At 45.2% G+C, this 23,220-nt stretch overlaps 1 protein-coding gene across 2 annotated transcripts in view; it reads left to right on the top strand.

The window, feature by feature from the left end:
* Positions 1-4,583: 4,583 nt before the first annotated feature.
* LOC103181121 (dmX-like protein 1) overlaps positions 4,584-23,220 on the top strand; it is a 134,964-nt gene continuing 116,327 nt past the window's right edge. For both annotated transcript variants that reach the window (XM_007897364.2, XM_042333817.1), the window contains exon 1: positions 4,584-4,690. In XM_007897364.2, coding sequence (XP_007895555.1) covers positions 4,604-4,690 — 87 coding nt within the window. In that variant the 5' untranslated portion in view covers positions 4,584-4,603. The remainder of the gene's footprint in view (positions 4,691-23,220) is intronic.

Genomic DNA, 23,220 nt, shown 5'->3' with positions numbered 1-23,220 from the left:
TCGCTTTGCAAGTGAGAGACCCGAGTTCAATTCCAGGCAGAGGGCGAAACCTTGGGCAAGTTTCCTTATTCCACACGCCTAATAATAATCCCTCCAAAACCAAAAACAATAATAAATTGGTCATTTTCAATCTACGACTGTTTGTGGGACATTGCTGTGCGCAATTGGCTGCCGCGATCGCCCAAAAATATAGTTAATTCACTTTACAGTATATTCTGAGAAGTGCTTTGGGCGTCAAGAAGACGTGAAAAGCGCTATATCAAATGCAAGGATTATTATTATTATTATCATTATTATGTCACCCAGGGGGAGCATGTAGATATTAAAGAGGAGAGGGCCAAGGACAGAGCCCTGGGGGACGCCAGACGTGACAGTGCGGAGACTGGAGGAGAAGCCGTTAGAGGCAACAAAGTGGAGACAGTGAGAGAGATAGGATTTGATCCAGACAAGGGCAGGACCGTGAGGATTGAGTAAAGAGGAGAGGCGGTGTATGAGGATGGAGTGGTCGACAGTGTCAAAGGCGGCAGAGAGGTCGAGGAGGACAAGGAGGCAGAGGGAGCCCTGATCACAGATGTTCAGAATGTCATTACAGACTTTGACCAGGGCTGTTTCCGTGCTGTGGGCAGCGCAGAAGTCGGATTGGAGGGGTTCAAAGAGGGAATGGCGAGAGAGAAAGGAGCGGAGCTGGGACACGAAAACTCGTTCCAGGACCTTGGAGAGGAATGGGAGGTTAGGGATAGGGCGGTGGCTGGAGAGGAGGGATGGATCCAGGGAAGGTTTTTTCAGGATGGGGGTGATAACGGCTGTTTTTAGGGGGTGGGAAGTGAACCGGTGGACAGGGAGAGGTTGATGACATCGGACAGGAGATGGGCCAGAAGATGGAGCTGAACATATCCCCTCGATTTTAGATTTGAGGAAGTCCAGCATCTCCTCACAGTTGGAGTTTGAGGAGAGGATGGATGAGGTATGGGAAGGCGGACGGAGGAGATGGTTTGTGGTGGAAAAGAGAAGCCGAGGGTTGTCCTTTGCTCCAACATAACCTTGGAGTAGAAGGAGGATCTGGCGGAGAAACACGGCGACGGACAGTGAGAGTTAAACACGGTCAGTGAGAGGGTTTGGCCGGAGGCAGGTTGTGGCTGTGGTGCTGGGCGGGGGGAGCTGGGGCTGTGTGGGGGGTGGGGCTGTGTGTGTGGGTCTGTGTGGGGGGTGTGGGGCTGTGTGGGGGGGCTGTGTGGGGGGGCTGTGTGGGGGGGCTGTGTTGGGGGGGTGTGTGGGGCTGTGTGGGGGGGGGGGTGGGCTGTGTGGGGGGGGCTGTGTGGGGGGGGCTGTGTGGGGGGGGCTGTGTTGGGGGGGTGTGTGGGGCTGTGGGGCTGTGTGGGGGGGGCTGGTGTGGGGGCTGTGTGGGGGGGGCTGTGTTGGGGGGTGTGTGGGGCTGTGTGGGGGGGGTGTGGGGCTGTGTGGGGGGGGCTGTGTGGGGGGGTGTGTGTGTGGGGGGTGTGTGGGGCTGTGTGGGGGGTGTGTGTGTGAGGGTGTGGGGCTGTGTGGGGGGGGGTGTGTGGGGGTGTGGGGCTGTGTGGGGGGGGGGTGTGTGTGGGCTGTGTGGGGGGGGTGTGGTGTGGGGGGGGTGTGTGTGGGGCTGTGTGGGGGGGTGTGTGGGGGGGCTGTGTGGGGGGGGCTGTGTGGGGGGGGCTGTGTTGGGGGGGTGTGTGGGGCTGTGGGGCTGTGTGGGGGGGCTGTGTGGGGGGGCTGTGTGGGGGGGGCTGTGTTGGGGGGTGTGTGGGGCTGTGTGGGGGGGTGTGGGGCTGTGTGGGGGGGGCTGTGTGGGGGGGTGTGTGTGGGGGGTGTGTGGGGCTGTGTGGGGGGGTGTGGGGCTGTGTGGGGGGGGCTGTGTGGGGGGGGCTGTGTGGGGGGGTGTGTGGGGGGTGTGGGGCTGTGTGGGGGGGGCTGTGTGGGGGGTGTGTGTGTTGTGGGGGGGTGGGTCTGTGTGGGGGGGTGTGTGGGGGGGGTGTGGGGGGCTGTGTGGTGGGGGGTGTGTGGTGGGGGTGTGGGGGGGTGTGTGTGGGGGGTGTGGGGCTGTGTGTGGGGGGGGTGTGGGGGCTGTGTGGGGGGGGTGTGTGTGTGTGGGGGGGGTGTGTGTGGGGGGGGTGTGGGGGGGCTGTGTGGGGGGGGTGTGTGGGGGTGTGTGTGTGGGGGGTGTGTGGGGGGTGTGTGTGGGGCTGTGTGGGGGGGGTGTGTGGGGGGGGGTGTGGGGGCTGTGTGGGGGGTGTGGTGTGGGGGGTGGTGTGTGTGGGGGGGGGGGGGTGTGTGGGGTGTGTGGTGTGGGGTGTGTGTGGTGGTGGTGTGTGGGGGGGGGGGGGGTGTGTGGGGGGGGTGTGGGGGCTGTGTGGGGGGGGGCTGTGTGGGTGGGTGTGTGGGGGGGGTGTGTGTGGGGGGGTGTGTGGGGGGGGGTGTGTGGGGGGGGTGTGTGGGGGGGTGGGGGGGGGGTGTGGGGGCTGTGTGGGGGGGGTGTGTGGGTCTGTGTGGGGGGGCTGGGGGGGGGGTGTGGGCTGTGTGGGGGGGTGTGGGTCCTGTGTGGGGGGTGTGTGTGTGTTTGGGTGTGTGTGTGTGTTTGGGTGTGTGGGGGTGTGTGTGTGTGGGGTGTGTGTGGTGGGGTGTGTGTGGTGGTGTGGGGGTGTGTGTGTGGTGTTTGGGTGTGTGGGTGTGTGTGGGGTGTGTGTATGTGGGGGGTGATGTGTGGGGTGCGGTTGTGGTGTGGGGGTGTGTGTGTGGGGGTGTGTGTGTGTGGGGTGTGTGTGTGTGGGGTGTGTGTGTGTGGTGGTGGTGTGTGTGTGTGGGTGTGTGTGTGTGTGGGGGTGTGTGTGGGGGTGTGTGAGTGTGTGTTTGGGTGTGTGGGGGTGTGTGTGGGAGTCACACTCTCAGTCGTCACACACTCACTCTCAGTCACACACTCACTCTCAGTCACACTCTCACTCTCAGTCACACTCTCACTCTCAGTCACACACTCACTCTCAGTCACACTCAGTCACACACTCACTCTCAGTCACACACTCAGTCACACACTCACTCTCAGTCACACACTCACTCTCAGTCACACACCCACTCTCAATCACACACTCACTCTCAGTCACACACTCACTCTCAGTCACACACTCACTCAGTCACACACTCACTCTCAGTCACACACTCACTCTGTCACACACTCACTCTCAGTCACACACTCACTCTCAGTCACACACTCACTCTCAGTCACACACTCACTCTCAATCACACACTCACTCTGTCACACACTGACTCTCAGTCACACACTCATTCTCAGTCACACTCTCACTCTCAGTCTCTCACTCAGTCTCACACTCACTCTCAGTCAGACTCTCACTCTCAGTCACTCACTCAGTCTCACACTCACACTCACTCTGTCACACACTCACTCTCAGTCTCACTCTCAGTCACACACTCACTCTCAGTCTCACACTCACTCTCCGTCACACACTCACTCTGTCACACACTCACACACTCACTCTCACACTCACTCAGTCACACACTCACTCTCAGTCATACACTCACTCTCAGTCACACACTCACTCTGTCACACACTCACTCTCAGTCTCACACTCACTCTGTCACACTCTCACTCTCAGTCACACACTCACTCTCAGTCACACACTCACTCTCAGTCACACACTCACTCTCAGTCTCACACTCACTCTCAGTCACACTCTCACTCTCAGTCTCACACTCACTCTCAGTCACACACTCAGTCACACACTCACTCTCAGTCTCACACTCACTCTCACACACACTCACTCTCAGTCTCACACTCACTCTCTCAGACACTCAGTGACGCTGTCGCTCGGTCACTGCCGCTGACTCCGCCCCTTTCCCGGCAGTCTCTCGGGCAGCACGTGACCAGCGCGCCGGGCGGGGGAGGGGGCGGGGCGCGGGGCCGAATCTCGCGAGACTTGTGTCTGGTGGGTGGGCGAGTCTCGCGAGACTGGAGTGGGCGGAAGATGGAGGCCGGAGGTTGTTGAGGCGACAGCTGCGGAGAGAGTGACAGAGAGAGAGAGACGGCGCCGCCGCCACCACCACCACCAGCCCTCCCTCCCTCCGCCATCACATCACACCGCCACGTAAACACACTGCGAGGCCGCAGTTGGGCCCCGAGGCCGCACAAGCGCCCCGTGACGCCGCTCCACCAGCCACAGCCGCTCTGACATGAGCGGAGCCGCCGCCGGCGGGGGCACTGGGTAGAGAGGCCGCCCAGCGCCAGCCCCCCGGCCCAGGCCCGGCCCCCCCGGCCCGGGCTCAGCCCCCCGGCCCAGGCTCAGCCCCCCGGGCCCAGGCCCGGCCCCCCGGCCCAGCCCGGCCCCGGCCCCCGGCCCGGCCCCCCGGCCCAGGCCCGGCCCCCCGGCCCAGGCTCAGCCCCCCGGCCCAGCGCCAGCCCCCCGGCCCGGCCCCCCGGCCCAGGTCACCCCCCCCGGCCCAGGCCCGGCCCCCAGGCCCGGCCCGCGCCAGCCCCCGGCCCGGCCCCCGGCCCAGGCCGGCCCCCCGGCCCAGGCTCAGCCCCCCGGCCCGGCCCCACAGGGGCAGAGACACCGACACCGACATGAACCTGCACCAGGTGCTGACCGGCGCCGTCAACCCGGGAGACAACTGCTTCTCTGTGGGCAATGTGGGTGAGGAGCCCTTCACGGTGAGTGTTGTGTTGTGTTGTGTTGCGTACAAATGTAATTGTGTTGTCGGAGGGGGAGAGGGGGAGAGGCGGCCCTCCCGACAAGTCTGTGCCGTGTGTGTGCAGCGATGTACACTGTGGGTGAGCTCTGGTGCAGCACAGTTGTGCACTGCGTGTGCTCCGGTGTGCAGTGTGTGTGCAGCGCTTTGCCTCCGTGAGTGCGCGTGTGCCACAAGTGTGACGGTACGAGCCGAGTGTGTGAGGGGCTGAGCTGGTATTTAATGTAAGATGTTGTGCAGCTCTGCCTTGAATAGGAAGAGTTAAACAGGACACTGAGGATCAATTTTGAGTGTTTGACCCTTTAATAATAAAATATCCGCTCAAACCCCTGGACAACCTGAGAGCTCTGTGGAACCATAGGGGAGGGGAGCATCTCAATGTAATTATCAGCCTCACATTTATATTACTGAAGTGTAAATCACAATACTGTACTCCTGAAACCATATTTTTCAGAGGCTTCAACACTGCTTCATCCTCATTTAAACTGAACAATTCCGGTACATATCACATGAATGCAGCATAGGCGCTGATAGATGTGTGCGCGTACCTGTGGAATGTAATAATTCTGATTCACCAAGAGGCTATCACATGACTTGTCATTTCTTAAAATAATTTAACCTTGTGACCTTAAATACAGGGACAGAATGTTTTTACAAGACCCCATCTTTGTATAGTCAGCTGCAAGGCTTCAGGTTTTACAGCTAGGAATTGATTCCAAGTTCTGCCCCCACCCCCTAGAACTCCATCCCACAGTCCCTCCACCTTGCCCCTCCCTTGCCTCCTTGACGACCCATCTCAAGACCCTCCTCTTCGACCGTGCTTTCGATCACCCTGCTTTTCCCCCCGTGCCCTCCATCCTCCCCAATGCCGACCCCCAGCTCGTATCCGAAACACTAACTGTCCAGCTCCTTGGGACGTCCTCCCGACATGAAAGACGCTATACAAATGTAATTTTGTTGTTGATTCAGATGCTTAGCAGACACGTATGAAAGTAACAGAAATGTGGTTTATTTAGACTGTCAGATGATGTAGTTTGAGTTGTGAGAACATAGCAGACTTCCATTTCAAATAAACTAGTGCCGGAATTAGCAAGGACATAGATATAATTTACGAATGGGAATTATATTCATGAAATAATTATAAAAATAATGTAAGGAGAGGTTAGAATGAATTTCTTTTTTGCAGATGGCAGTTTGACTTTGGACTTCTGCCACAGATTGTTGTTGAAGCAGAGTCCATGATTCTTGAAAAGGAGGATTGGCTATATAGTTGGAAAGGAGGAATATTAAAGGGTATGAGAATTGAGCAGGACAGTGAGATTATGTGGAAAATGAGAAAAGCATCAGTGCAGACTCGTTGGGCCAAATGAACCATTTCTGCGCTACGTCATTCTGTATTGCAGTGACTGAGATATTCTCAACACAAGCAAGTTCTCCGTAGGAGGAGGAGGCATCCGATGGAGGTTGCAGATAAATTTACTGTGAATGAATTTGCTCCACGAATGTGGAGCAGTAGATGTTGATTTTGCAATGCATAATGATACTGGGAGATTTTTCACCCTGTGACCTATTTAGGAACAACAGCATGCACTGATATAGTGCTTGTCAGCTGGAATGATCATCTTCAAGTGCTTAATATTTGTTAGAGAGCACCCAGAGGCAGGGTTGGGAATGTTGACCAAAAGCATGGGGAAAAATGTTTTAAGAGGCTTTTTCTGAGGCAGAGAGCACGGAAGTGAGGTAAAACGATTTTGGAAGAAAGTTCCAGATGGCTATTGGCTGTTAACTTGGGCACTGCACTCCCTGAGACACAGGAGTGAGGAATGAGCAATCTATCAGGATTGGTATAGGAGGAGTGAGATGGGAATGCAGTGTTTTGTGCATTTTAAAAAAAAAAGTGGGTTTTGGTCAAAGCCTTGGATATAAGGTTTTGTAGCAGAGATGGGTGTCAAGCAGGACTACAGGGTTCTGCACTGACTCATTAAGAGTTAGTAGAAAGGGAGGTTAATGGAGTTGAAGCTAAGGAAGTTAAAGGAAGAAGGTTCTATTGAGCACCAAACAAGATACCTTTGGCTGAAATGAAGTTAAAGCTCAACCAGGATTTGTGTCTGGCACATTTTCAGTCAGAATTGTAGCATTCCTGGAATTGAGAGTGTAATAATAATAATAATCCTTGCATTTGATATGGCACTTTTCACGTCGGGAGGATGTCCCAAAGCGCTTCACAGAACACATTGTAAAGTGAATTGACTGTACATTTGTGGGCGAACGCGGCAGCCAATTGCACACAGCAATGTCCCACAAACAGTCGTAGATTGAAAATGACCAATTTATTATTGTTTTTGGTTTTTGGAGGGATTATTATTAGGCTCTGTGTGGAGTAAGGAAACTTGCCCAAGGTTTCGCCCTCTGCCTGGAATTGAACTCAGGTCTCTCGCTTGCAAAGCGAGTGCTCCAACCACTGAGCTACAGGACTCCAGCAAGTGGAGAGGTGGAGCTGGGTGTCACTGGGAAAAATCAAAACCCACCACATTCCTATAAGTGAAGGAAACACTTTCAAGTATTTTTTTTAGGCTCACAAGACTGACAATTTTGGGAATACTATATATTAGGAAGTATGACTTGGTTGCAGAAATTCTTGTCATCCTTATTAACAACTAACTGATGAAATATGAATTGAAGTTGGACTTCATCAATAGCAGCATTATTTGCTCCCAGTTTCTCAATAGTTAGACTTCAGCACTGACACACGGCTACCACAAGTTTGTGAAATAGTTGTTTGCCAAAGCAAATCCTGAATTAACTGAGACTTAAAAATTAAAACAAATAACATTTCTTGATTTCTTTCCCTAAAAATCTGTCCATTGCACCAGCAAAGTTACTCAGTATTACCTTCTGCTCATAGTTACATTCCAAAACTCAGTAACCTTGAAGTTCCTGAACTGTCTGGTAAAAGAAACAAAGTTAGATTTTGCCCACAAAATCTACAGTCAATTCACTCTACATTATGTTCTGTGAAGCACTTTGAGACATCTCAATGACATGATAAGGCATAATACAAATGGACTGTTGTTGTTGCATATCAAATGCAAGGATTATTATTAGATGAGGGGAACAATTTCACATATTCCAGCAAAAACATCACTTAGTAATACAAGTGTCCGGTGCTTTGGGATGTCCTCCTGATGTGAAAGGCGCTATATAAATGTGATTTTGCTGTTGTATGCAAAAAATTCTGACTTTAATATTAGTGATACAGGACTGATGACAGTGCTGGAGATATAGTATAAAATCATACTTTCAACTTCAGCAATTGAATAACATATTTGTGTTAGCCTGCAACATTATCTTTAGACTAAATGCAAAATACTGCAGATGCTGGAATTCTGAAAATAATAAACAGAAGTTGCTGGGAACACTCAGCAGGTCAAGCTCACTTTCCTTTCTCCATAGATGCTGCTTGACTTGCTGTTTATTATTTTCAGACTTCCTGTTGTCATAGCTTCAGGCTTAAGATTCAGACAGCCTGTGTAAAAATTTCAATTTACCATTGTTCAGGAAAGAGCGCAAGCAATTGCATTTGTAATGATGACCTAAAAAAATCATCCTGTGAATTCTTATTTAACCAGATGTTGTCCAGTTTGAGTTAACTCAGGTTAGCACAAATGCTTTTCTGTAGAAATATTCAAAGCAGTACTACTTTGGAAAAAGGCCTTCCTTTGTTGACGTGCCCAGTCTTTCTTTAGATTTTCCTTTTTTCTATGTAAAGGGCTAAAACAGTAGTACATGACTTTATCCGATTGATAAATCCGATTGATTGCCCATCAGCAGGATTTCACTCATGAACAAAACACAAAATGCTGCAGATGCTGAAATCTGAAACAAAAATAGAGAGAGCTGCGAAAACTCAGCAGGTCAGACAGCATCGATGGAGAAAGGAAAGAGAGTCAACATTTCGGGTCCACGACCTTTCGTCAGAACCCAATGACGTTCTGATGAAGGGTCGTGGACCTGAAATGTTGACTCACTTTCCTTTCTCCATAGATGCTGCCTGACCTGCTGAGTTATATCAGCTCTCTCTGTTGTTGTAACATGATTTCACTTTTTGTTGTGGTTGAAACAATCAGCATCTACTGTAAGCAGAAGTTCCCTTGGAATTTTTCCACATCCACAATAGTCACAGCAGCTATTTACGATATGTACACAAAATAATTACACAAAGATTTTTTTAAGTGAGGCGTTTGGCCTATTCACTACCTGCACTGTATTTATTAACTTTTAATCCACTGAAATTAATGAATGGCGATATTGTACCATCATTACTCAAAATTAAATCGCTGATTCGTTTGTTTTCGAAAAGACTTTGAACTTTTAAAGCTTAAAATTACTCCAAGAGTGCCCATTTGACAAAACCACTTTGTTTTAAATAATAATAATAATCCTGGCATTTGATATAGTGCCTCATCATGTCTTCGAGATGTCTCATGCTTGCATTCATAACATCCAGGCTTGACTATGCCAACTCCCTGCTTGTTGGACTGCCCAATTCCTTCCTCCATAGGCTGCAGATCATCCAGAACTTTGCAGCTCATGTCCTCTCCCACACCAGGTTCCATGACCCTTTCACCCCCATCCTCACCCGACTCCACTGGCTTCCCCCTCACACAGAGGATACAGTTCAAGATCCTGGTTCTCATCGTCATAGCACTCCATGGCCTTGCTCCCCCCCTACCTCTGCGAGCGCCTAGCCCCCCCCCACTTCTGCGAGCGCCTAGCCCCCCCCCACCTCTGCGAGCGCCTAGCCCCCTGCCCCACCTCTGCGAGCCCCTAGCCCCCCCTACCTATGCGACCGCCTAGCATTCCCCCCCCCCCACCTCTGCGACCACCTAGCCCCCCCTACCCACATGCCCACTCCCTCCGTTCAGTGGGCTCCGGCTTCACGTCCCCCGGGTCGCCCTTCCCATCATTGGCGGGAAAGCTTTCAGCCACTCTGCCCCCACCCTCTGGAACTCTATCCCGCTGTCCCTCGGCCTCGCTCCTTCCCTTGCCTCTCTCAAGACCCATCTCAAGACCCTCCTCTTCTCCTCTTTGACCATGCCTTACAAATAACAGCCGTTGTTCCTTTTTTGTACTATTTCTTTAGCAAAGGGAGAATGGAAAGCATCTTCAAGAGAACGGTACTATTTGGGGACTGCAGGGCCATCAAATTATTTTGATGTGCACAATCTGCCCTTTTCCCTCCTCATGCATTTTGATTGGGGTTGATCTTATGTCTCCTGGCTAGTTTCAAGTTGTGTTGGTTTTATCATATACTTTTCAGACTGAATTAAATTCAGACAAATCTAAAGTCTACTTTGTAGACTAATAACATTTAGATAAATGTTACTTGTGTAGAGGCCTGCTACAGTGGTAACACTCGCCTCTGATTCAGAAGGTTATGGGTTCAATCCCCATGGTAGGACTTGGAATCACATCGTCTAAGATGGCTCTCCAATCCAGTGCTGGGATTGTGTTGTAATGTCATAGGTGAAGTGAAACCAGGGTCCCAACTGCCTGTTCAGGTGGACGTTAAAGACACTGTTCGAAAAGAGAAGGGAGTTTCTCCCGGTCTCCTGGCCAACAATTCCCCAAATAAAATTGGCCACTCAATCAACAACAACAACAACAAGATTCCATTTATTGAGCGCCTTCCACGTCGGGAGGACGTCCCAAGGCGCTGATCCATGGCTGTTTGTTTGATATTCCTGTGTGCCTCGAGCTGCTATGTTTCGTCCACAAAATATTCAGTCAATCCACTTTACAATATTTCCTGTGAAGCACATTGAGTTTCTCAATGATGTGATAAGGCACTGTCAAGTGCAAGGACAATGATGATAATCCTTGCATTTGATATTGCGCCTTATCATGTCTTCGAGCCGTCTTAAATTGCTTCACAGAATATACTGTAATATATTGATTGGTGGGATCTCCGTCTATGACAAAAGATATAATTGGGTTATAGAAACCATTAAAGTGAGTGTATGCCAAATCCTGACTGGAATATTTATTGCTGGATGAGTGTTGTAATTAAGATTAAGACGTTTCTATCCAAGAAACAAGATCATAAGAGATCAGATGAAGAAAATGCATAGGTCCCTTTGATTTCATCTTTCCGTAATACCTACCTGCTGTCTTTCCGTTACAGTATCTGTTTCTTAAATGAGTTCAATGACCTCCATCGCCAATCATGGTAACCCAATTCGGCTGTCAATTACCCTCTGTGGAAAGAAATACTTCCTGGTGATTGTCCTGAAAGTGCCCTTCACAACCCTGTGCACATTGCATTGGTATATTTGGAAATATTGATTTTATTATTATTTTTACTATATCAATCCAGTTCATATCTTTTATACCTTAAAAAGTCCTTAAACCTGTACTTAGTACTTTTGGAACCAAACTAACCAGAATCTTCCACAGTATGAACATATTTGAACTCAATTGATAGGGTAATATAGCCTGGCAATCTCCTTGCTTCCCCTACCTACCTGCCCGTACCCTCCGTTCCTCCGGCTCTGGTCTGCTCCACGTCCCCCGCCCCAACCGCCCTACCATCGGTGGTCGAGCCTTCAGCCTCTCAGCCCCGAGGCTCTGGAACTCTATCCCCCAGTGCCTTCGCCGCTTCCTCCCTCTCCTCCTTCAAGGCCGGTCTCAAAACTTTTCTCTTTGACCGAGCCTTCAGCTCCCCTCTCGACTCTCTTCCCCCTCCTCGCTCCCTCCCTTCCCTCCCCTCACCCTGACCATTTCCCCCCTCCTCGCTCCCTCCCTTCCCTCCCCTCACCCTGACCATTTCCCCCCTCCTCGCTCCCTCCCTTCCCTCCCCTCACCCTGACCATTTCCCCCCTGCTCGGGTCCTGACCCAACTGTGCAGCGGCTTGGGACGTCCTCCTGACGTGAAAGGCGCTTTATAAATGGAATCTTGTTGTTGTTGTTGCTTTGCTTATTGCTGCTTTACAGTTTCCCGTGGTGAGTGACAAGTTCACTAATACTCTAGGTCTTTTTCAACTTTTCCCCCTGGAAATTTCTAACCTGTTCATGGAATATATGTGCATTCTGTTTTTACTATCTTATACTTAGTTGAATTTGATCTGTGGAGTCCTTTAGCTCAGTAGTTAGAGCACTTGCCTCGCAAGCGAGAGTCCTGGATTCGATTCCCGTCGGGGAAATGTTGGGCAAGTTTCCTTACTCCACACACCTCTGTTTACCTAGCAGTAAGTAGGAACCTGGTTGTTAGTCGATTAGCGGATCACTTTTCCAGGGATAATAATTCCTTCCCCCCCAAAATAATAATGAATTGTCACTTCAATCCATGACTGTTTGTGGGACACTGCTATGTGCAATTGGCTGCCGCGTTTGTCCACTTTATAAGGCGCTATATCAAATGCAAGAATTAATCTTATTTGCCAATGATCAACCTTGGTTGTACTTGGTTGGCTCTGATCATCTGAAGAAAATATGTAATACTAAATAATGCGAAGCATCTGTATTTATTCCTTTTTGGATTTTTTAATAAGTGGTTTACTGGTTTGTATGGTGCAGGGGGGGGTGTTATAATGCCTCAATATTCTGATTCATTTCAACGTTGCTGAATATATGGTAGGTATTGGTGAATGCATATTTGGCATTGATTAAGAGCAGCTCATTTTATGAGTTGCTGATGTAGCATTTGAACGTGTAGTGCCAAATATGGAAGAATTTATACAATGCTCACATGCAGCAGACTATCTTAAACTATATCTGAAGTCAGTGGGAGAGTTGAGCTGGGAAAGGGGGAAGTTGGCCTATAGCTAGGTAGTATGTGGGCAAATGACCTGGGTGGCTCATATTGGGCTGGTACCTTGGGGTCTTTGGGATACTAGGTTAAGAGAGGAAGTAGAAGTGGGAGCTGGAGAGGAGTAGCAGTGTTCTTGTTCCATCATGATCCGATTCATGGATTTAACAATTCTTTCAAATATAGTAACATTCCAGATAGGGCAAAAGGCAAGCATACAGATGTGCTCCCCATTCGTGCCTGGAAAATTAAATATATATGAGGTTTAAACATGATGTAACTATTCTATAGGAAGTAAGAATCTGTCAGTTCTGTCGCTTAAAGGTAAAACATGCTTGGAACAGCTTTAGCAGCCTGGGTTACAGTAAAGTTATGTAACCCAGGATTTCATGAAATCCCAACAATTTTTAGTAAAATTGTGAAACCATTAAATCACTGAAATTAGGAGTTAACCAGTGACATTTCATTCACTGATGAGTCAAATGTTCATTTATTAACACAAGTGAGACTTCTTGACACTGGGAGTTACATTTTTGCTTTGCTTTGAGGCATTTACAACTCTGCTCACCATTCAGGAATAAATTGCTCCTGTCGTGCTGCTATGTTTGTCAATGAGGCTTGTGTTGGCAAACATATTCATTACTGCCAACAGAGGTGATTTCTGCACTGGAAAATGAGCTTGATCTCCTGGCTGTTCTTTCTTGTAATGGCACAAGTAGCCCAAGCAGAGAGGATGGTGATCCTGGGTGTTATTATGAATAGAGATTTAGATACTGATCAGTACAGGATAGCAGTGAAAGCCGACATCCTGAGGGGTCACTATTCCAGGAACTAATTTGACCTCTGGCCACAACGATTCTTAACAGAGACCTGGGTCAACCAGGAAAAGTCAGTGTCACTCCGTGAAGCTGTCATTGCACAGTCTGCTTGTGGTGGACAAGGCTTTATGAAGTGTAACTGCAATGGTCAGAAGAAATGTCAGACCAATCAATGTAAATGCTTCAAAGCAAAGCGAAAATGTAATTCCTGGTGTCATAGAAGCTCATTTGTGTTAATAAATGAGCATTTGACTCATCATTGAATGAAATGTCACTTTCTGACTCCTAATTTCAGTGATTCCATGGTTTCACAATTTTACTAAAAAAATTCAGGGATTTCATAAAATCCCCGGTTTCCCAACTTTAACGTAACATATATACATATTGGGGTCCTGTTTTTCTCTGACTATTTCATAGGACGAAAAAGTACTCAAATTTCATGCAAGATTTAGGGCTGGTTAGTTTGCTCTGTTTAGGGACTGTAATTTATGGGTAAATATAAAAGTAATTAGTAACCCAAATGATAGTCAACTGACTGAAATGTAACTCTTTGAAGATAGGACTACAATGTGTCTGTAATACGCATCCAAAGATTAGCTTTATTTTTCTATTTGTTCTTCTAGAGCAGGGATGGGCAAAATATGGCCCGCCAAATGATTCTATCCGGCCCGTCATTGTGTCTAGCGACAGAAAAAATTATAGTTCGTTCAGTCCCAGAAAGTCGCACAAATTTCACATTTGAATCTGACCGAGAACATCAGTCAATCACACTGCTTAGTTGTTTGCACGATCCCATAACCGTTGAATCAGGCTGACGTCAGAAATGTACGGATTGGCAAATTTTCAAACACGCATGTGGCAACCGTGGGCATACTTTTCACTGAAGAGGACGTTAATTCGAAATGAGTTTATCAAAGAAGCGGAAAGTGGACCCTGAAGGCCGAATATTCAAAAGAGAATGGACTTCTAAATATTTTTTTTACTAGTGTGGGTGGAAAAGCTGTGTGCTTAATTTGCAAAGAAAGTGTGGCAGTGCTCAAAGACTACAACTTGAATCGCCATTTTGAGAGCAAACATGCTTGCAAATATAAGAACGTTTCTGCTGAAGAAAAAGGAAAGAAAGCTGATGAGATGATTGTTCGAATGCAAAAAGAGCAAAGCGTTTTCACAAAACACTTTGTGTACCAGGATGAGATTACAGGAGTGAGTTACGTGATTACACACAAAATTGCCAAGAACAGCAAACCATTCTCTGAAGGAGAATTTATAAAGGAATGTATGGTTGACTCTGCCTCGATTTTATGCCCAGACAAGAAAAAACAGTTCGAAAACATTAGCTTGTCAAGGTGAACTATTATGAGACGTGTCGAGGATATCTCTGAGAACCTGTATCTGCAGTTACAAAATAAAGTAAGCAATTTTGCATGTTTTCACTGGTGCTCGATGAGAGTTGGGATGTCAAAGACACAGCCCAGTTGATAATTTTTATACAAGATATCACCAAATATTTTGAGCTCACAGAAGAATTGGCATCAATGCAGTCAATGAAAGATACGACAACTGGAGAAGACTTTTTGGAGGCAGTAAATAAGTATATCTTAACATAAGGGGTGGAGGGGAAAAAATTGGTGAATGTGACCACCGAAGGAAGCCCAAATCTGACAGGCAAAAATGTTGGATTACTGAAAAGAATTCAAGATCAACAACAACAAGATTATATGTGTATCGCGCATTTCACATCGGGAGGATGTCCCAAGATCAAGTCAAAGAAATAAATCCAGAACAGAGTATTGGTTTTCTACACTGCATTATCCACCAAGAGGTCCTCTGTAAGAATGTTCTTAAACTAAGCAATGTTGTGGACACAGTTACGAAAGTGGTCAACTATATTCAAGCAAAAGGATTAAACCACAGGCAGTTTGTAACTCTGTTTGAGGAATTGGAATCCGAGCACACGGATGTTCTGTATCGCACAAATGTAAGATGACTTAGTTTAGGAAAGGTCTTGAAAAGAGTCATTTATGACGAAATTATTTATTTTATTGCGCCAGATAGGAAACAGGCTGTTCACCCACTTTCCAACTTTACAGCAGATTACTAATTGAGATCAAAGCCTTAAAAAGTATACTTCATCACTACTTGACTTACATGCCGAATTTTCTCGCCGATTCCAGGATTTCAGTTTGATCGAAAATGACTTGTCCTTGGTCTCTTCACCTTTCTCATTTGATGTTGACAAAGCCCCATTTACCTCCAACTCGAGCTTATTGACCTACAATGTGATCCATTGCTTGCGGAGCAATTCAAATCAGTGCCACTTCCCAGTTTTCACGCCTCTCTTAATGAATATACCTTTTCAAAAATAAAGCCTCATGCCCAGAGGATGCTTGTGCAGTTTGGATCAACATACATATTCGAGGAGACATTTTATGTGATGAAATTCAATAAATCAAAACATAGGACTGTGATGACTGATGATCAACTTGCAGCAGTACTCCGCATTTGCAACAACAGAGACGATGCCTGATTTCAATTGTCAGCGCTTTCATTCTTCCCATTGAGTGAGCTCCTCACATTCGCATCAATATGTGAATAAATGAATAAATATTGAATAAATGTCTGCTCAATGAGTTTATTTAACCTATTTTTAATGAATGTCAATTATATAGACTTTATTATGCATGTACAAGTGTAAGACTTGATTTTGAGCTATTGTTAAGCATTTGCATCTATATTAAGTGTGTGGCCCGCGAAGCTTACCAAAATTCGTGAAGTGGTCCGCCAGCCAAAATAATAGCCCACCCTTGTTCTAGAGGCATTTTTCTAATTTTAATTCCAGTGCTGGGGGAAAGGTATGATGGGAAAATGTTTTTCCTACACTGCTTTGAGATGTTCCCCCATTATTATTGAACATGGGCAAAATGCAATTTAATTCAGTGTGAATTTCCATGTGATTCCAGGGATGGCAGGAAGAAAGTAAAAGGTTTTCAGTGTTATGAGAAGGGTAGAGTGAACATAAAAGGTCAGAGCATCAGAGATAGTTAAAGGAGGGAAGCTCAGGATCACAGATAATAATCATCCTTCCTTTTGATAGAGCATCTTATCACATTGTCATTGTCTTGAAGCACTTCACAGTATAAACTACAGAGTGGTGTGACTATCTGATGCAAGAAGAAAGTAACTTACAGTAGAAGGGCTAGTGCATGAGTTTCAAAGCTCTTTTTGCAAAGCTTTGAACAATCTTTATAATAATGAGCAATCTTTAAACGGCTTACACTGTACCTCTAGTAATGTGTATATTGGTTGCTCACTTCAGCTGAACAGGATTGTATAAATATCTTTATGATACTTAACAGTACTTTGTTGTCCTTCTCCCAAAGCTGCCTCTTTTTTTGCTGACAAAGGTCACTCTTTGCATACGACTAATTAATACAAAGCACTTTGAGACATTTCAACTTCATAGGCACCATAAAAATGCAGATTCATTCATAAATAAGACCAGCTCTAATGCAAACCCTGTGGAGCCTCACTCACTATATCTTCCCAGAAGAACCATCTGGTTAGGAGGCCAGCACTGTTACTTGATGTAGTTGATGCAGTGACAAAGATCTGGTTAATTCTCTGTAATGGTTGCTGTGACATTGTCTTATCAGATCTCTTCGCATTGCTTCCTAGAAATAGTGGCTGTCTGAAAAATCCTGAAATGTCATGTCACTTAATTTTTGAACATTCTCTTTGATCATTCTCTTTTAAAACCTCCAGGTTAAATAATTTAGGAACTAAAAAGTAATTTATCTTTCAAATGTATGATGAATTTTAGATGTACTGGTTCTAATTTTATACCGAAACAACAAATAGTTTTTTTATAGTTTGTTTGAGATGCTGTCGTTCAGATGAGATGTTAAACTGAGGTCTAGTTTGCTTGTTCAGCTGCATGTTAAAGGTGTCATGGCACTATTTGAAGAGTTTTTCCTGGTGTCTTGGCCAACGATCCCCAAGATAAAATTGGCCAATCACTCATGAATGTTTGTGGCACATTACTGGGCACAAATTGTCTGCCACGTTCACCTACGAAAATACACAGTCATTGTAATTCTATAATAATAATCCTTGCATTTCATATAACGCCTCATAATGCTGTTGAGACGTGTTGACTCTGTATTTTGCAGCATTTTGAGATGTCCTGACATGAAAGTGATTACATTAAATAAAAGGATTATTTATTAGTAGATGCATTACCTTTTTGATTCTTGATCTTTGAAAGGTTGGCAACAGACTTCAGCGCCTTGGGACGTCCTCCCGACGTGAAAGGCGCTCTATAAATGGAATCTTGTTGTTGTTGTTTATACAATACTGGTTAAAAAAAACTTATTCTTGTATTTTATATAGCACCTAAAACAGCGTGGTCCAACTGGTGACCACAAATTGAATTTCACTATATCTGGAGAATTATTGGCTGTTGAAAATCCTCTTTTTGAACGGTGTCTTGTGAACTTAAATGGGGCTTGATGTTCACAGAGATTTTATATAATGAACCCAAGGATATTTGGTGAGTTATTGCAGTATCTAAATTGTTTGTAATTGGTTCAGATTTGAAGCTGGTTTCTTTTGCTATTGGAGTGTGTTTTGTTGGAAAGAAAGGGATCTTAGAAGATTAATGGTTTGTTTTCAGATGTGTGAAGCAGCATGTTTTCACATCACAGGAAGATTGTATTAGTTTTCAGCAAGACTGGTCTCTTTCTCTCTCTCATATATAAATAAATGTATGTGTTTATACATACAGAATATCATATCATGTTTTCCCAGAGAAACTATGATAGTTACAAGCATCGCCCCTGGCTTTGCTTTGCCTTGATGTTTTGAAATGTATATTTTACTAGATTTAGCTAGGTTCTGATCTTATGCAAACAATATTTTCTGACTGAACTGGTTCTGGTCTTTGTGTAGAGGTAGAATTGAGGTGTGTATGCTTTGTTTGTGTAAACATTATTGTATCAGTCATTGTTGTTAGCGCTACAATATCTGCAACAGCACTAAAATGAGTGGTAATTATTGCTTGCATTAACTCTTCATTCGCTAGGGTTTAATGCAGAATATTGAATATACATTAATCTTAATGTCAATGAATATATCAACAGATATTGCAAATTTCCCTTTCAGCTCTTTTCTGTGGTTATAAACTTTGAAGTTTAAAATGTATTCAGTCAGTCCACCAAACTGCCTTTCATACTGACATTTCAAAATTTGGTTTTACACCAGTTGCAGGTGGTAAGACCAGCTCCTGCAGGGAGACTTGTGCCACATAAGAATTTGCTCAGCGAATGAAGACCAAGGTCTGCCTAGCTCCCTTTCCACCATCCTGGCAGTCGCTTGAAATGTCGTGTCCCAAACTGTACACTGTATCCCGAGATTATTTTCTAGCAGAATAAGAACATAAAATACTTAAGTAAAATCCTCGTTCATCACAGTTGTACGATTAAGTACTCCCAGATCCTATCCCACGTGAAGGGTGCGATATCAATGCAAGTTGTTATTATTGTTAGTCCATTGCAAAACAAATCACAATAAAAATTAAGAAAGCATAATCATACAAGTATTAGACTCCAATATTATTTTAGATAGTGTTGGTTAGTGTGATGATCATGCTTCTAATTAAATCATGTTTTTTGTACTCATGACCTTTATTTCAAGACTATTTAGTGTCTTCTTAAATGGTAGCTAGAATACTGAATTGAGCCATTTTTACATTAAATTGATCTTGCAACCAGTTTGTGGCATTTGTCTTCTAAAGCAGGACCTTTTGGATGGTATTCTGTTATCCTATTATACTATACTTTAGATAGATTACAGAAAGCCAGCACAGTATTTGGATTGCATTGGTGTGCAATACAAATATATTAGTTATTTAAGCTGATTTTAAAAGTCATCGACCCGAGATGCTAGGTACGCGCAGCTTTGGGAGATGTATCTATGGTATTTAGATAGAAAATGTAAAATCACCAACTGCTGAAGATGATTGAAACAAATGGGCACTGAGTGTGAAAATGGCTTTTTAGCTTACTGAACCTCTGCCTTGTCAATTGAGAATTTGTATGGAATAGAGCTTTAAGGTTTGGATCATGCTAACCAAAAATTCAGAGTACAGTAAAGTGATGGTTACCCTCACAAATTGGTATCTGTGGATAAGGAAACAGTGCAGATAATTGGTCATCACAATACAAATTGGCTGCAGTACTAACCAAAAACTGTCACCATAGTACCATACTGGTAACTGTCTCACTGGGTCTCAAACGTTCTGTGTATCTGCCTTGTCTTTTTCTCTGACTTTCTCTTTTTCTATTCTTTAATTCTCTCTGCCTTTGTTTCCGACTCTCTCTCTCTGTATCTAATTGAGGACTTCTAAGGGGAATTTCAGAACAGCACTAGAATGTATAATTAACTCGTGGAACAGGTTACCAGGAAGGGTGGTTGGGGCCCAGACTTTGGACTAATTTAAAAACAGCTCGATTCTGTGCTGGGAGAAAGTAGGGTGGGTATTCTGGAAGGATGACATCAAATGGGTCGAATCTGTGATCTTGTGAACTCGATACCTGTAAATTGCACTAAGCACATATATCTCAGTACTTGTAATCTTCCGCAGAACTAGATTTTCTTTGCTGGTATTGCAGCTTTGAGTTAATTTCTGTATTGATGTCCGATATAGATAAGTGAATGGACTGTTACGCGGTTTGTAGATACGCAGTATTCTACTGAAAAACAAAATTCAGGTTGTTTTTCCTTCTTTAGAATTTCTTGGTAAACAAGTTAAAGTCGTGTGTGTGTTTATTTTCCAGATGAATTGCTTCCCATTTGTGTACTGTAGAACAAATAGAAATGGAGTATTATACAATGGATTTTCATTCAGTTCATCCCGGTTGATTTGAATAGAGTCAATCATTTATAGTCACCTGACCTCTTTTCTGTCCTATCCTTCTCCCTTTGAAAACTGCCATCATAACCACCTTCCTCAAAAAAAAGCCTCTCAATCCTTCCAAACGGTCTAACAACGAACCTATCGCCGACCTGCCTTTCCTATCCAACATTCTGGATTGCCACTCAACTTTGCTTCCACTCCTGCTTAAACTCCTTCTGTCTGGCTTCTGTCCTGCCCGTAGCATTGAAATGGCCCTCATCAGTCATCAACAAAGTTTTCCCTCTCTGTAACCAGGGCTCCCTCTGCCACTTTGTCCTCCTCATCCTCTCTGACACTTTTGCCACTGTTGACCACTCCGTTCTCCTTGATCGCCTCTTCTCCAACCACCACCTCCATGAGACTGCATTCTTCTGGTTCTAATCCTGCCTGACCTTACTTGAACTCACATTTCCTAGTTTTACCATCCATAAACTCCAGTTAATCCAAAATTTTGCTGCAACATTTTGCTATCTATTACAAGGATTATTCTATTATTCATATTCTGGATAAATCAGTACCACAACAATCAATCAGTGCAGTTACATTGTAGTTTTTTTTAAAACCAGCAATGTTAAGAGTACTCACGTAATCCATCCGAGAAAATGCTAGCACTTTAAAAATCTAGTTTGGGATTTAAAAATCTAGTGACTTGTACAATGCCTTTTCAAATGTACCAATTTGGCAATTGTTCTGTAGCTATGCATTTTACGGTAACTGAAAGCAAATCAAAAACGTCCTGGCAGTTCCCAATCTTCTGATGTCAGTGTTGATTCCAAATAAGTCCAGGCAAGATAGGAGAGTGTATTACCTTCCACTTAATTCTCTACAGAGAGTTGGTTTACTCCAGCTCGCTGTGGGGAATGGAAGTGAAGTACTCTTAAGAGGAAGCGAAGGAACAGAAAATAATCTCAATTAATACTGATGGAGACTGCCGCTACAGTATTCACTTCCGATCTGCAGCAAGCAGGACTTTACTGCAGCATGGAAAAAGAAGGAAATCTTACCCCTTCGGTTTAGACTGAAATAAGATATTGTTGTTCTGGAATCCAGTTTCAATGTCAGTCATTCTCTAAAGGGTGAGCTTGAACTGGTCCTGGCTGGGAAGATACTTTTATCTAGCAAAGCAGCCTCTAGTTTTGACCATTACTGCTTTCAAGTGACAAAACAAGATACATCTCTGGTGTGTGGTCTCCAGCAGGAGATTGTTGATCATGAAAAATTGACTACTATTTTATGCTTATACAAATTTCAGGTGTGCAGCCATTATATAATTTACCTTCTATATTAGATGACGCTCAAGCCCCATTAAAATTTGCTGCCTTAAAGGAGAAACTGGCATCAGCCCAAATGAGCTGCAGTTTGCTTACAAAACTACAGTTGTAATTACTATAAATTCTGTGAAGCAATTTGAGATATTTTGATGACATAAGGTGCAACATTAAATGCAACTACTAGTTTGGAAAACATAGGAAGACTGTGATTCAGTGCTTCACTAAAGCACGAGTTCGCTGAGAATATGAGTTTCCTGTGGACTCCCAGTTACTTGGAAATATGGCATACTTCCATGTACAGTGTGCAAGACATGATGACTGACTCCTGACATTGCGTGGAAGCTAGTGTGTAATATGCTGGAAGTGACTTTAGTGGCTACCTAATGACTAAGAAATCAGTCATTATTATAATCCAAGACCCGATAAGCACTTTATTATGAGGTTACTCTGTGTTGTTGTTGAGCAATGTCTTTCTACATGACACTGAAATCTGGTCAGTGGCCAAGACTGAAGAGAAGAATGCAACAATTTCTACATCTTATTTTTGCAAGATGGTGAAGATCGGATTTACAGATAAAATTCCAAGTGAATGGCAACGAGTGCAAAAATGAAGCAGCTATGAGCAAACCAAAGCTTGAAGTTAAAAAAAAATTCAATTGGTGAGATGATGTAGTTGAGATGCAAAATTCCAGATTATGATGTCGAACATTGAAATAGCATCCCAGGATTATACAACACTAATTAAAGTGTTGTATACTTTGGGAAGTTTATCCACAGTTGGAAACTCTCCCAGTTTTCAGATTGAAATTACTTCACTTCCTTATGATCAATTATGTACAAGATTACTGTATAAAACTACTCCCAAAATTTAAGGATGAGAACATTCCTGTTTTAAGGATTCATTCTAAATTCAATAAATTATCCCTGTTGACGGAACAAAGAGGTTAATTTATCCAGTTGTAAATTTTACTCAAACTTTCTGGTAGAAACTTGACTTGATTGTGGACATCTCCAGGATTACATAACAACAACAACATCAAGATAACATTTGTACAGCGCCTTTCACTTTAGGGGTGGCCGATGGCATGGTTGAAGTGGAGGGTCTTGAGGCGGGACTTGAAAGAGGCTAAGGAGGGGGCAAGAGTGATTGGGGGATAGAATTCCAGAGGTTGGGGGCAGAGTGGCTGAACGCTCTTCCGCCAATGGTGGGTTGGGGGACGTGGAGCAGGCCGGAGCCGGCTGAGCAGAGGGAGCGGACGGGTTGATAGGGGGTTAGGAGGTCGCAGATGTAGGGTGGGGAGAGGCCGTGGAGGACTTTGTAGGTGAGGACCAGGATTGTGAACTGGATCCTCTGAAGGATAGGGAGCCCTGGGGGATACCAGACGTGACATTGCGGAGACTGGAGGAGAAACCATTAGAGGCAACAAAGCGGAGACTGAGAGAGATAGGAATCGAACCAGGCAAGGGCAGGTCCACGAAGGTTAAGTAAAGAGGAGAGGCAGTGTATGAGGATCGAGTGGTCGACAGTGTCGAAGGTGGCAGAGAGGTCGAGGAGGACAAGGAGGCAAAGGGAGCCCTGATCACATATGTTCAGAATGTCATCAGTGACTTTGACCAGCGCTGTTTCCGTGCTGTGGGCAGTGT

This window comes from Callorhinchus milii, unplaced genomic scaffold (assembly GCF_018977255.1).
Source record: "Callorhinchus milii isolate IMCB2004 unplaced genomic scaffold, IMCB_Cmil_1.0 Scaffold1, whole genome shotgun sequence".
Classification (NCBI taxonomy): domain Eukaryota; kingdom Metazoa; phylum Chordata; class Chondrichthyes; order Chimaeriformes; family Callorhinchidae; genus Callorhinchus; species Callorhinchus milii.
Note: the sequence above shows the minus strand (reverse complement) of the source record. Positions and strands in the feature narration are given on the sequence as shown.